Source organism: Triturus cristatus, chromosome 11 (genome assembly GCF_964204655.1).
Source record: "Triturus cristatus chromosome 11, aTriCri1.1, whole genome shotgun sequence".
Lineage (NCBI taxonomy): Eukaryota > Metazoa > Chordata > Amphibia > Caudata > Salamandridae > Triturus > Triturus cristatus.
The window spans coordinates 1,136,029,575-1,136,045,791 of NC_140594.1; the positions used below are offsets into that span (position 1 = coordinate 1,136,029,575).

Sequence of the window (16,217 nt, forward strand, 5' to 3'; positions counted from 1 at the left end):
TTATATTTGTACAATTATATAATTATATCTTTTTTAGAGTTTTAATTAACCCTGGGGGCGACACTACGCTTCGCCCACGTAGTGTACGTAGCGCTGCCTGCTTCGCAGTTTTCGAAGTAGGCGAAGCAGGCAGCGCCTACGCACACGCGAGGGCAAAGCGTAGCTGCCTGCCGCCCACCACCCGCCTCCCGCCCGCCCTACTTTTAAAAGCTAAAATAAATTTGTAATAAAGCAAATTAAAGGCACTTACCTGACGCGCGGCGTCTCCCGGGGCTCCCTCTTCCTGGTTTTCAATTTTCCTGACAAATGCGCATGCACGGATGTCCGCGCATGCGCATTTCTCGCAAGAAATGCGCATACGCGGGCCTCCACGCATGCGCATTTGTCAGGAAAATTGAAAACCAGGAAAAGGGAGCCCCGGGAGACGCCGCGCGTCAGGTAAGTGCCTTTAATTTGCTTTATTACAAATTAATTTTATCTTTTAAAAGTAGGGTGGGTGGGTGGCGCGTAGTGGGGCTACGCGAAGCACGTAGTGTGCGTAGATTCGGGCACACTACGTGCTGCTTCACGTAGCCCCACTACGCCCACTACGCCCACCCTTAGTTTTAATCACATACAATGCTCCTTTTTATTGTTTACATTTTATTTCAAACTCTTTCTAATGACATTTATACTGCTTCCCTCCCCCCCCATTTTTCCTCTTTTTCTTTTTTATTCTAGGATATAGTGTTTATTGTAACCAGTATGCTTTTTATCCTTTATTGTATATATTATGGTTACTTAAGTTTTCTTAATGGTTTTTGATTGCGTATTGTAATGTCTTTATGGTCTCAATAAACTCAAACTTAAAAAAAAAGAAGTCTATAGCTACAACTGGGGCTATCTGTCTGCGCTTGACCAGGACTAATCCAAAAGTTCAGTCTGACTGTGAGGGAGCATGGTTGGAAACACACAGAAATGGTACAGTACCTTGGATGCGGCAGAAATCAAAGAGGATCCGTGGTGCAGAAGAGGTGAGACGTTGTGGATGCGGGTGAGGCGTAAGTTCCTTAAGGTGGTGCAGGTTAGTTGAAGCTTTGCTGCTCTGGGATGGTGCATTACGCAGAGTAGGTGATGCGTCGGTTGCTTGTGTGAGACCTCGGTTCCAGAAGGCGACGCAGTGTTGATGATGCGTGGATGTCGAGACCACGCTGCATCGATTCTTCAGTGTTGATTTCAAATCGCTGGGCTGAAGGCGATGCATCGGTCGAAAGCCACGCAGGCTGAATCTGAGTTGGAGTGGGGCATCACAGACTTCTGTGAGGTCTTGCTTGAAACTCACGTCGCAGCGGTTCTTTGGAGGCATTGCAGCAAAGTCGGGGCTGCGTTGAAAGTCGAGGTTGCTGCGTTGCACACTCAGCGAGCGGTGTCCATGGCGCCGGTGCAGGCAGCAGCGATTCAGCAGATCTCGTAAGGTTGCGCCAGGTCCGGACTGACTCTTGGAGTCAATGCGTCAGTTTTTTGGTTGCAGCACCAAATTCACCTCCAAAAATGTGTTTTTAAATTGTGAGTCCAGAGACACCAAACTCCAATTTTCTATCTGCATCCAATTGGAAGATACACTTGTAAGGTGTTACAAGGCAGCTCCAATGTTAACCTATGAGAGAGATAGGACTTGCTATAGTGAAAAACAAATTTAGCAGTTTTTCACTACCAGGCCATGTATAACTCACAAGTATATGTCTTTCCTTTAAAATACACTGCACCCTGCCCATGGGGCTACCTAGGGTGTACCTTAGGGTTGCCTTACATGTAGTAAGAGAGAAGGTTTGCACCTGGCAAGTAGTTGAACTTACCAGGTTGAAATGGCAGTTTAAAACTGTGCACACAGGCTCTACAGTGGCAGGCCTGATATGTGTTTGCCGGGCTACTCATGTGGGTGGCACAATCCGTGCTGCAGGCCCACCAGTAGCATTTGTATTGCAGGCACTGGGCACCAGTGGTGCACTGTATTAGAGACTTATTAGTAAATCAAATACGCCAATCATGGAGAAACCAAAAGGTACCATGATATTTTAGAAACAGAGCACACGCACTTTAGCACTGGTCACCAGTGGTAAAGTGCCCAGAATCCTAAAACCAGCAAAAACAAACTTCAGCACACAGTCAAAAGCCGGAAGCTAGGCGTAAAAAGACAGGGGAAACCACGCCAAAACATTCCAGGTCTAACAACAGCCCTTAAAGTTTTGATGAGCAAAGCTTTAAAAGGAATATTACTCTATAAGCATGTTCTATCGACTATTCTTCCGCATTTGATAAAGTCAACTGGAAAAAACTCTGGGGAATTAGCCTGACAATATTCCATTTGTCGAGATCTCTGCATTATAAAACTTGACTTCAAATCTAATTAAGAAGGAGAGTTTTGTCACCTAAACCACCAACCCCAAGCAGGGCCGTATTCTAGCCCCTCTACTTCTTTTATTGTACATTGCAGATTTGTCATCATTTTACAACCACACTGAAGGCTTATCTTCAAAGCCAGGAGGAACATTAATTAGCTATCTGACATATGCTGATGATATAATTATCTTCTTGTTGACCTAATCTGGTCCACAACTTTAGTTACTGAATCTACAGGAATTCAACCCTAAATGACTTGAGAATCAAGGGGAGGTAAACAATTATATCATTTGGCAAGTCTCTAAATCAATTAGGACTAGAAATTGATACCTACAATTTATTCAAAAGCTATAACTACTTAGGGCTAACAGTGGATAATAATTTAACATGGTGAAATCCCATTTCAAACATGAAAACTAAAGCCTATGATATTACAGAATAAGTTAAGAGGTTTTCCAGCGTTTAGGGAGGTCTGCCCTTTTGTCAGTTTATTATAGCAATTAACTCTAAACTCGCACACTCTTTTTATATGCTTCAGTTGCCTTTCAGGAAAAGTCAATAAATGACCTGAATAAAATGTATGTAAAAGAAAGTAGATTTTTTTTAACCTTGTTTCATTTACTACGCACAGTAAATTAAGATTCTTATTATCTTTGACATTGATTACCGCAAGTCATACTGCTGCAATGTTGAATTATGTGTGTGATTGCATTGTGGCTGATGAAAACTCTCTAAGATTCCTGATATATAAGGAATTAATAAATATGAATGGATATACCACTGAATTGAGCATTACAGCTGCAAATAAGTTCACTTCCTAGAACAGTTTCCCGCCATTATCCGTACTTTCAAAGTTTCACTCGACCTGAGCACATAAGGCGGACTATGAGAAAGAATAGGAGACTAGTCAACCTGATAACTTTAGAGAAGTATAAACATGCACACAAGAATCATATAGCCACCTAAATCAGGAATATTTATCCTATAATGAGGAACCTGTTTGCAAACTTAAATATTTAAGATTTTGCCCGCTATTAATTCCAATATATTAATTCGAAGGGTTATGGAATACAAACCTATTTACCTTTGAAGACATGTTGCCTCTGTGATTATAAGGATGAATTTATCATTTGTCAGTGTGCTGCACTATTGAACTTGAGTAAAAAATATTTGAAGTCTGAATTCATTATTGCTAATTGCAGGACCGTTAGAGAAGCTATTATGTACTGTTTTTCAACAAATTAAAGGCAATTCATTGGGAAACTTGAGTACATTTTTAGATCTTAGATACCACCACCTTTTGAAATTTACATTTTTCAATACAATAAAAAATTACTTGCAATGGGAAAAATAAGCAATTAAACACATGATAGCTATATGAAACTAAACGTGTGAGCAGACAATCGACTATGGAAGAGGCACATTGGGACACTACCCTACTGCAACGGGAGTCAAAAGCGGTAGATCAAGACATTAAGGGCCAGATGTACGACCGTGGAAATAGCACATCGCAAATTGCGAGTTTTTTGCGACTCACAATTTGGGAGGCGCTATTTCCAATGTACAACAGTGTATTTCACACTGTTACCGATTCCCAATGGGGTCGCAAATTGAGAGGCTCATTAATATTAATGAGCCTCTCACAATTTGCAACTCAATTGGGAATGGCAGGCCCTCCTAGGTATGGTGGCCTGCTGGGATCAGCAGACCATCATGTCTGGGACTGCTTTTAAATAAAGCATTTTTTTTTAATGCAGTTCGTTTTTCTTAAAGGAAAACGAGATGCATTTAAAAAAAAAAAATTAAACGGTTTTGTTTTATTTTTTAAGGGCAGGCAATGGTCCCTGGGACCACTGCCTGCCCTTAAAAAATATTTGTGCATTACCACCCTCTTGAAGAGGGTGGTAATTTGCAAGTGTTTTGCGCCCACAATTGCGGACGCAAAACATTCTTACATAGGGTTGTTCTCGCTATTAGGAAGGGAACGCCCCTTCCTAATAGCGAGTCGCAAAACAATATTTTGCGAGTCACAAGGAATTGCGAGTCGCAAAATAGGGTTTGTACAGTCCCCATGCTATTTTTGCATGCGCAAACGCGTTCGCAAACCAGTTTGCGCATGCAAAAATGGTTGTACATCTGGCCCTAAAACACTTGTCAGGAGTGTGCAGCAAAGACTTATTTCTAGAGAAAATAAAATATATGCATTAAATCAGTGAACTGACATAATAGCTCAAAAAATTGACAAGAATGAAGGTTGCATCATATCTGCGGTACAAAGAATCTTTGATGCTGAGGATGAACATCAAACTACAAAGAAGAAATGGCTACAGATGGATAACATTCTGGCTCTCATAAAGGCAAAAAATAAGGACTTGGAGGCCAGCTCAAGAGGCAATTACTTAACCATCATTTGCATCACTGAGTCTTCGGACATCGGCAAATTGGAGACCTATGTAGAAAACATGCGAAACTCCCTATTTGAGGCAGATTAGTTCTCCAAGCTATCATCGGGAGAGTACAAAGGTCACTGGCCACTTATCCTCCGCCGGGCACGCCTGCAAAACTGATAACAGCAAGTCTCTTAAATTATAGAGAGGGGGATGCTGCCCTTACACTTGCAAGAGAGGAAAAAGATCTAAACCTTCAAGGCAACACTGTTTCTATTTACTCTTATTTTACAATTGCGATGCAGGAAGCATGGCGTGCCTAGACAGGGGTAAAAAAAGAAGCTACAGCAGTTGGAAATCTCTTATGCCCTGTTATATCTAACTCACCTGCACATTACTTACAGGGGGAAAATGTGACTCTTTGCTAGTCCACACTAAGCACCGCAGTTCCAAAAAGGCTACAACGTATGAAATGGAAATATAATCTCCAAATACAATGAGCTAACTGAGTGGGAGGTTACCTATATGGGAAAATATAGAAGGGTGCACATTTTTGGTAATTGGGAAATGCTCAAGAAAAATGCCAGCAAGCGTAATTAAAAAGTCCTCAGCAACTAACAGCATCACTTAGGGGCTAAGCAAAGATACTCCTAAGCCCAGCACTGCAGACATCATAGGGGAACTTGTAAATTATTATAGAATGCTATACTGATTGTGATGACCATCTATGTCCGAAAACATAAATTCATACTTTGAGATCATGGCCATAGCCTGGTTGGGAGAGGGATACAATTAATTTCTTTTAGAGCCCCTCACACAAGGGGAGATAAGGAAGGTGATAACTGAGCTGCTCAATGGAAAGGCCCCCTAGTAGGACAAGCCAGGGGGTCCACATTTTATAAAACATTTCCATCTGTTAGCTCTACAACTCCTCGCGGCCTTTGAAGTGACCACACAATAAGGCAAGCTACCGTCTCCTTGAACAGAGCAATACTTATCACATTACTGAAACCGGAAAAGGCCACAGATAATTGTGTTTCTTATAGAACCTTGCCTTATAGAAAGTAATTGCTAATCAGCTCCTACCAATACTCCCGAAATTGGTCCTGGCATAGCAAGCGCAATTTGTTCCAGGGAGATCAACCCTATTCGCTGTTCTCTATCAAATAAAATCTGAAACGAATATGGCCGCTATTTTTCTAGGTGCCACCAAGGCATTCAGTTCACCTGGGTGGAGATATTTATTTACCATACTAAATCAGAAGGGAATCCCTAATCGATTTGTGAACTGGATCAGCCTCCTATGTACCTTGCCTACTACCAGGATCTTTATTAATGATCAAACTACTCAAGCAATTGTAAGTGAGTGGGCACAAGGTAAGGCTGCTCTGTCTCACCAATCCTATTTGCACTGCTGGCATCGCCAAAACGGCTATTACCCCCAAGTTCTTTTACTGTTTTGTCAATATTCCGATCCCCTGACTAGACACTACTGACCAAGCTGATGTAGGCAGGCAAGCAGCCCAGATTATCCTGGAGCACACTAAGCTGTACTGGATGGAGGGCTTCGCATTCCCAGACATGGAACTATTGTGTGTGCACACAAGTGCAGTTTGATTACTACTCGTTTCACCCCCAACGTTATATTGCTCACTTAGCAGTTGATATGGATGTTGTGCACCCCACACTTCCTGCATCTGCACTTAGTAAGCTAATCAATCCTAAAACTAATTAAATCAGTACTGCACGGCGCACTATTAGAGAGTGGAAAACACTCAGAAAAAAGGTGAGAATGGAGATTTTGCACTAAAATAGATTCCCACTTGTTCACGGCCAGATCTTTACTATGAATGAGTGACGATAAGGCAGTCAAACAACCGAGTAAGCTGCATCTTAATAAGTGGCAAGATCTTTATGATGAGGGTAACTTAATCAGTGTCTGGACAAAATATTGAGTCCAAAATATCTTGTGGACAAAATATTGTGCCAAGAATATCGAGGACAACAATATTGTGAACGTAAGTTTCTATAGATAAGCAAAGTTTTACTATTCTATACTCCAAATATATGTACCTTGCCGATATATTGTCAAGGTACGTAGATGTAGAGGTAAGAACAGTAAATCTATACTCACCTATTTGCACTTACCTTCTCGAAATGTTGATCCTTCATATTTCTGACACGATATTCTGTTTGCATAATATATTTGTCCTTGATGTTCTGTCATTGATCCACCTTCATCACAACCAACAAAATTAAGTTAAATGTTGCCTTGACCCCATTAGATGTGTATATGTACCATCGGCTCAGGCGAGAGTGCAAACAAGTAACTCCAGACTCCTCTAGAACTACCCACGTTTCAAACCACTCAAGTTAAAATGGCCAGTAAGACACCCAAGCGACTAGTAACAATATTGTATTGAAAGAGGCAGAGAGTCAGCCCAAATAATACACCGCAAACCAGAAACAAATGGTACAAAGACCTAGACATCCTGTTTACAGATAAAATATAGGAATATGGTTACTCTCAAACAGGGAAGTTACTACCAAGCAGTAGGCTCAACGTAATTCGCTATAGACACTTCCACAGAACATACCACACACCCCTGCATAATTAGGGCCTCAGACAAGATTCAAGATGTAACTAATGCCGAGCAACAGATGCGTACTTTATGCATGTTAAACAACAAGAAAAATTCCAATACTGATCTCCAATCACAACAAGATCACACAAACCAATTGCTATGACCCACAAACTGAATTGTGCATTTAATTTGTCTTCAATTTTTGTTTTTTAAATAAAGTTTCTTTGATTTTTTTTTTATTTGATATATATAAAAAAAGAAATGTTTTATTATTCAATTCACACAGGAATCACAACAGTGACATCAATGTAAATAACGTACAAATCACATCACATAATACATATACAACATAAAACTAAAACAACATATAAGCAGTTTTTTGGCTCAGGTTCTTTATAATGTCAAAACTTTAATAATTTCATAGTACCCCTGACTGCTATCTCACTGGAAAATATTTTTATAAGTATTAGCAAATTACTTTATGCATGTAGCATGAGACTGTCCCTGAGTGCAGATCAAAAGATATCTGGTCACCAATTCTACAGTACCTGTTGCAGTCTTAGGAGAAACTAGCCCATAAGGAGTAATGAAAGATATATGTATCACTCAAGTGTTAAAGACAGTTACACAAGAATGTAACATTGTGTACAGGGGAATGATGTGGGGGTCTTTTAGGAAATGTCAGCTGTTTTGCAAATATTCGCATGTGTTTGTTGATGTAAAAAATAAAAGCATAAATTAAAAATAAATAAATCACTATAATAAAATATTCCTTAAAAGGAACCACCCAGTGAAATGAAAAGCAGCTATTTACTTTACCCAGTCCTGCATCTCTATCACCAATAATATGTATTCTAGAATGTCGCCTTGCTTGACAGCACCTGTTGAGTTTTGAAATGTCCTGCAATATGCTATTTCAAATGCTATAAAGGTTTTCTGTGATTGAATGTAATTGTCAACATGTTTCTAACTACAGTATCTTTTAGGTCAAATATCAATATTCTATTTCTATATCATGTTGCTTAATAATGGTTGTACTCACGTCCATCTCAAAGCTGCAATCACAGAGTACTTTTTCTTCCATGTGATAGAATTAATGATTATGCATATTGGTATACTTGAGTTTTTCTTTACTCTCAAACTCACCTTGTATTTCTTGATATTTCACCACATAAAGCAGGGCCCAAAGGAGTGTTACGGAAGCTGTGTCTGAGCCTCCATATAACAAGTCCAACACAACTTGAACCAGGTTGGCCTCGTCAAATGCAGAGCTTGGATCATTTTTGGTCTGCAGAGGAAAGAGTTTCACTCAATAAGTTGCTAGTTAAAAGTCACATAGAGCACCAGCACTGCCAAACAGCTATCTCCTGTCTTACTGATTGTGTGCCTATCATCCACAATCAGGACTTCACACTGTATAATACACTGACACCAGGCTGGCACACTTACTTCAAAACTCCTGCACCACTAAAACCCACATGCTGTTCTGTTCTTCAGCTCCAGTAACAGCAACTCCATCCAAGCAGTACCAGAGGGATCTGCACTGCTGCAGACAGAGATACTCAATGAAAAACCATTTATGTAGGATACTGCAGCAGTGCATAGAGTTAGTGCGCCATTTTGGCCTGATGAACGTTTCAAGTACCTACCATCCCCCACCACTCTCCAGCTGAAGTCAATTAACACTAACTGCAAGGCCAGCACCATCATACATATAAAAGCAGCATACATTGAAGGAACAGGTTTGGCCACAGAGAGTTCGTGTTTACAATGGCTGTACATCGCCAGAGGAAAATGGAACAAATGAGTAGGAAGAAGAACTTTACCACTGAGGAGAACAACATGCTTATGGATTACATAGTGAGGCACCAAAAACGCCTATATGGACTCCCACCTTACTGCACCAGTGGCACACAGAAGGCAGCTCTATGGCAGCAATTAGCCTCTGCTGTCACAGCATTGGGGGAGGAAAGGCGCACAGTCCAGGATATCAAGAAGAAGTGGCAGGATGAAAAGCAGGGGGTGAAGGAGAAGTACTTCAGGATCGAATTGAACAGGATCCTCCCTGCCCCACACTCCGGACCCCGCCTCTGGCTCACCCCACTAGAGGAGGATATCCTCACCACAGTCCACCCCACATGCTCCATGGGCTGCCTGTGAGTGATGTCCGCAACGTGGTACCAGGTAAATGGGATGACAAGAAAAAGTGCATGAAAAGCTTGTCTGTGTTGCACTGGCTTTGTGAGTAAGGAAGTTGTCCAAAGTGTATATAAAAATATAGTCAGTCAGAGACTCATGTGTTACCCTCTGTATGTTGCACCACATGTCCCAGAACCCTTTGTAACAGAAATGGCCAATCCCTCTCCCACTATTGAAAACATGGGCACAGTACTGCTGCTGTGTATTCCTAACTCTGCTAAGTAGCAATTGACAAAGTGGCCTTTCCACTCATCCAGATGTGTCTGAGTCAGTCAAAAATGTAAGGGGTTGCTGAGCATATGAAAATCAACTGACAAATGAATTGGGGCAATACAAGGGGGCAGATTTACAAGGACTGGCGCATCCCTGCATATTAGCAGGGATGCGCCAGCACCAATGCGACACGCAATTCTGCCCTTGCGCGACCACGGATGCGTCGCATTTATAATGTTGCGCACCGTGGCCCAGGGATAGACAGATGTGTGTCACTTCTGATGGCGTAAAGGTGGCGCTTTTCTGGAGTTGTGTCGCAAGTGCAACGCAACTCCAACAATGTTCATGGACCGCCCATATCTAACGTGCTGCGCCACTCCTTACGTCTGCTTCAAGCAGGCATAAGGTTTCATCGCAGCGGCCTCTGAAAAGTGACTCAGTGAAATCTTGTAGATTTCACTGCATCACTTTTACGAGGCATTTCACAGAGGAATGCCCACCCTGCTTACATTAAACCTGACGCAGATTTGATGTTGCACAGGGCTTTACAACTTGACGCATCTCCCTAGATGTGTCATATTGTAACTAAGTCGCAACGTGGCGCATGGTTTCTGCTGCCGCTGTGTCACGGAAGTGACGCAACGACGGCTTAAATGTCTTGCAAGGGGCCTGTAAATCTGCCACAAATTATCCAAGAAGTAACTCACCCTGTGCCAGCAAAAATCACAAAGCAGGAGGTGAGAGAATCCTCAGATCGAAGTATGTCATTCACATATTCCGTTGTTCATTTCCCACCCTGCCACACCATTACATCCCCAATGCCCCACTGCACCTACCTGCCCCATCTGCGGCAGTACTTCACAACACTGTTAGCATGCAGAAGATATGGGGAAATGCCTGAAAAGTTCCACATCTACATTTCGCATTTGGTTACTTTTCTCTCTTCTCACCTATTGACATATTCAGCCAGAGCATAGACAACCGCAGTAGCAGAGGTCTCTGCATCTTCTGGGAGGAAACGACATCGTCCAGAGCAAGGCATACCACCCTCACAAACTGGTAAGTCAAACTGGTCAGGAGGTGGTCAAAAGGTATACATTGTCAGGAGACAACAGAGGGACAAATATTGCCCGAATATGAAAGGTAACCAGAGATGAAAAACTAGCTTAATAACTATTGGATTTGTCAAAGGAAATTCACCTTTAGCAAATGACATATGTGAATAGGGAAAGATAAAATATAATATGTCTTGGCTCATCATACCTTTGTAATTGGTGAACATATCATGTATTCCACCAACAGTCCCAGACCTGGGAATTCAATCCTGCAATCGAGTGCCACAACAAGTCAAAAGGGTGTCCCCACTATATTGTAATAGTGTCTGTAGACATAATCAAGAATTCCAATGTTAACAAATACGACAATGATGAACAAGAAGTGAGCTACCATTGTCAGTAGTATTGACAATGCATCCACTGTCCAACTTAGAATGTTTTCACTATACATGAAATCGCCCAGTCCACCCAGCTGGTCATGTACTTCTTACATTGGATGGCTTGTTTGTTGGCCATCAACAAAACACGATAGTGGACCTTAGTTCAGGATTCGGAGTCATGTAATTTTGATATACGTCGCTTCTAGGTAGTGGGCCCATTATAAGTTATATGTGGAATCACTCATGATATTAAGTGACACACAATTCTGCAACGGTGGTGCCCACAACTGCTTGTGCTTATCCTTTGGGCCTGAAATTGAGTGCATCACATGTGGCAGCAGAAATGTAAAGTTGCAAACACACTTATCACTGTAGGTACAATGAGGTCCTCCCAGAATCATAGACACACACTGACTTCTGCTACAAGGTTGGCTGTGACATCTGGCATGGGACCACACACTGTGCTGGTGCTGTGCCATGGTGAGTAAACCCAATAATGATGAACTTGAATGCTCATTAAATGTAAAACCAAAGGGGATGATGGACGGAGTGTTGAACATTGCAAGCACTCACTCCCAGTCAACTGATCTGGGTTTAATCCATCATCATTCTTTAGCTCACTCCGCCACCCCAGTTCAGACATAGCCATATGCAAATCAGTCTGACCCTGTGCCTCATGGGAACAGTCCATCCCGAACTGCCAAGCCATGTCTTCCCTGGACCGGAAACAAGCATCCTGGGACTGGTTTCTGGCCAATTAGCCGTCATCAGCCAGGCTAGCTTGAATCCAGTGGCAAAGTGAGCAAGGGACCCACGTCTGGGCATACCCTGCCAACTTAGGGCTAGCAAAGCAAAACCAAAGGGGATGATGGACGGAGTGTTGAACATTGCAAGCACTCACCCCCAGTCAACTGATCTGGGTTTAATCCATCATCATTCTTTAGCTCACTCCGCCACCCCAATTCAGACATGGCCATATGCAAATCAGTCTGACCCTGTGGCTCATGGGAACAGTCCATCCCGAAATGCCAAGCCATGTCTTCCCTGGACCGGAAACAAGCATCCTGGGACCGGTTTCTGGCTAATTAGCCGTCATCAGCCAGGCTAGCTTGAATCTAGTGGCAAAGTGAGCAAGGGACCCACGTCTGGGCATACCCTGCCAACTTATGGCTAACAAAGCAAAACCAAAGGGGATGATGGACGGAGTGTTGAACATTGCAAGCACTCACCCCCAGTCAACTGATCTGGGTTTAATCCATCATCATTCTTTAGCTCACACCGCCACCCCAGTTCAGACATGGCCATATTCAAATCATTGAAACCGGTCCTAGGATACTTAATTCCGGTCCAGGGAAGACATGGCTTGGCAGTTCGGGCTGGACTGTTCCCATGAGGCACAGGGTCAAGACTGATTTGCATATGGCTATGTCTGAGCTGGGGTGGCGTGGTGAGCAAAATAACGATGGATTAAACCCAGATCTGTGACTGGGGGTGAATGTTTTGCCAATGTGCAACATTCCGTCCATCATCTTGTGTGTTTTGCTGTTCGCCCTATGTGGGAAGGGTATGCCCAGACGTGAGTCCCGTGCTCACTACGCCACTGGAGTCAAGTTATCCTGGCTGAAGAGGGGTGAAACCCCAAAACCGGTCCTAGGATGCTTGATTCCGGTCCAGAGAAGACACGGCTTGGCAGTTTGGGCTGGACTGTTCCCATGAGGCACAGGGTCAAGACTGATTTGCATATGGCCATGTCTGAACTGGGGTGGCGTGGTGAGCAAAATAACAATGGATTAAACCCAGATCTGTGACCGGGGGTGAGTGTTTTGCCAATGTGCAACATTCCGTCCATCATCTTGTGTGTTTTTCTGTTCGCCCTATGTGGCAAGGGTATGCCCAGACGTGGGTCCCGTGCTCACTACGCCACTGGAGTCAAGCTATCCTGGCTGAAGAGGGGTGAAACCCCGAAACCGGTCCTAGGATGCTTGATTCCGGTCCAGGGAAGACATGGCTTGGCAGTGTCGGCTGGACTGTTCCCATGAGGCACAGGGTCAAGACTGATTTGCATATGGCCATTTCTGAACTGGGGTGGTGTGGTGAGCAAAATAACGATGGATTAAACCCAGATCTGTGACTGGGGGTGAATGTTTTGCCAATGTGCAACATTTCATCCATCATCTTGTGTGTTTTGCTGCTCCTTAAATGTGCCTTTGATCTCCACCGTATGTTGTATGTGTTGTACAACACTGTTGTCCTGCATCACAATATGCTCTCATATGGCATTTAATCACATACCAGATCAGACTTTGGTGGCTAATGAAAGGATGACACAAAATGTATGCTAAGTGAGAGCAGACTGGAAATAAAATAGTACAATGTTTCATATGAAGTGTCCAAAACACAACTGGCTTGCAATTCAATGATATGAAAACTTCTTAGCAAAATATCTATGGTAAAATCATATTGATATTGGTATGGATGAGGCTCACACTGATGCCAGTTGTGTACCTTTGAGATGGGTATATGGGCTGCTAAGCTGAATCTCCATGCAGTTACATTTTCAAATCACTTGGCTGAAAAGCAACACGCTAATCCATGGCAGGCGGAAAGCATCAAAGCTTCTCAACTTAGCCCCAATGTAGGATCATTACTAAATGTTGCATTCTGCTTGCCTCCTTTTCTACGGTATTCACATATATAGGTGAGTGGTTGACATATGAGGTTAGGATGTCTGCTGTACAAGACACCATCCGTTGTCAGCTAAATACTACCATGATGTTGGAAATAGGGTATGCAAACAAAGGACCTCCAAAGTATGGACATAAGAAATCTGTGTTCTCTCAGTCAGAAATGAGCTTTGTGACTTCTTGGGTAAGGAAGCACAAATGACCAACATTATGTTCCTGACTATTGCACATCTCACACATGAACACCTTTTGACTTGTCAACAGACAACATTACACTCATGAAATCTGTTGGTCTTAATGGTGAAGGTGAAATCAGTGTAATGCGGAAGAGTCCGGGTCATTTATCCCCTTCCTTGCAATATCAGTAACCTTCTCATGCAAGTTTGTCTGTTGATGTGTCATCTTATTGATGTCAGTGCTGCGTAGAGGTAACAGCTGGCAACTGCTGCATGTGAGAAGGGGCCCACATGTAAAGTCCATAAGGCAAACATGCCGCACATTGTCCTGGATAATCCGGTAAATGTTTATTGAGAATGACATGTTAGCTCATAGCTATCATCTGTTGTAATGAAATATGGACTTGTATGTCTCATCACAGCTGCTGACAGGATGACACCAGTGCAGCGTCACCATCCCGGGAAATGCATGACATCCTGGCTGCGGCAGTGAAACCCTCTCACACATGTCCATCAGGTAATTCTGGCATAAAGTGTGTCACTAGCTTAGATTACTAAACCATGACAGAGATCAACATCCCATTCTGTATGGAATCAGCAGTTGTTGTTTACAAAGTGACATACATGCTATGAGTGTCACATGTGCCTGTTTGTCAATTAGTAATGCAGATCATTGAGAATGTTGCCACTTCCCTCTACAGCTGCTGGATAGGGGACAGCTATGTCAACAACATCAATGAGCAGGGAGGTTCACCAGTTGACATTAAGTGGGATCGCAAAGGGACAGAAAGTTGCAGCTGGAGCTGGTGAGTTTGCTTGTATTATGTACATCTCTGTGTAACACCTCTGTGCTATGGTGTAAGCTGTCATTTGTGGTGGTACCCTAACCAGGTCACATGATCCTCATCTGTTGATGCAAAGTACTGTTAACCACATGTAATACCAGGTCAATCACTAACACAGTTGCAACCTCTGTGTTCCAGGGGATGAAGAGGATGAGGATGACGGACCTACAACCAGTGTAGGCCGACAGGCAATCAGATGGGAAAATCCACTGATCCTCCAGGCAGTAATGTTGGCAGCAAGTACTGCGCAAGAGGAGGAGGAAGTTACTGAGGACGAAGACTTGGAAGACGAAGGCGACTATATGTCCATCCACTCCGGGGATGACGATTCGGATGCCATTGACAGCAATCGTACCACATTGCCAAAACCATTCATGGCATCACATCCTCCGCCAAGCAACGTTCATCAGCCTCCTCCAAAACAAACAATTTCCTGTCCCCAGCATAGAGCTAACCAGCCACAGCTCTCAGGCCGCCCAACACAGACATCACTCCCTCACAGCCCTCACGTCCAGGACCGACATGGTGGTTCCCCTACACGTTCTTCCCTATACAGTGTATCCCCGGCATCCTCTCCACCATCTGGAGGAAGTACCAACCCTGTTCTGATGCAGATATCCTCTGGGCACCATTCTCCTGCCCACAGGCTTCCACCTGTCACCCCTCCTGCTGTTGGACCTGCTGGTCCCATCCATGGCAGACACCTGCAGAGAGGGCCTGCACCTGGCTATGGTGGCCAGTGGGAGCAGGACTTTGTTGTGTGTAGATTTAGATTCCGTATATAGGTTTCCCGATTTATGCCCTTATATAGGTACAATTCATATTGTCCTTATTTAGGCATTGAAAATCCAGCCCTTATTTAGGGATTGTCTATGCTAACCAAATACAGGAATGGTCTCCTACATCCGTCCATCCATGTCACAACAAATTTTTGGAAAACCAGACTCTTAAGCCTTTAGGAATTTCCCTTGCTTGGATATTGATTTCTCCAAGAACTCATTTAGGAGGCATGAACATCTATTCCTTAGGGGTTCATTCATGACGTTCCGATGCCCGACTTTTACGACAATACAGGCATTCATAAACACCTTCAAGGTATAAAAATACCTGCACTTGCCCTGGTAAACCACAGTTCTCATCCAGGGGATACTCATCAATAGTCATAATCTATGAATAATCCCCGCCCATGTGCGGGATCCCGGAGCATATAGAAAATACATATATATAAATATATATATATATACATATGTGAAAACATATAAATGCAGCCTAATAATGTTCAAAACATGGCAATGCTGTAAATTACATATTTTT

The 16,217-nt window shown here is 43.0% G+C and overlaps 1 protein-coding gene across 2 annotated transcripts in view; it reads right to left on the reverse strand.

Moving 5' to 3' along the window:
* The window catches only part of LOC146786204 (cytochrome P450 2J5-like), a 647,500-nt gene that overhangs the window by 218,878 nt on the left and 412,405 nt on the right, over positions 1 to 16,217 (reverse strand). For both annotated transcript variants that reach the window (XM_085635780.1, XM_085635781.1), the window contains exon 6: positions 8,498 to 8,639. In XM_085635780.1, the coding sequence (XP_085491906.1) occupies positions 8,498 to 8,639 (142 nt within the window). The remainder of the gene's footprint in view (positions 1 to 8,497; positions 8,640 to 16,217) is intronic.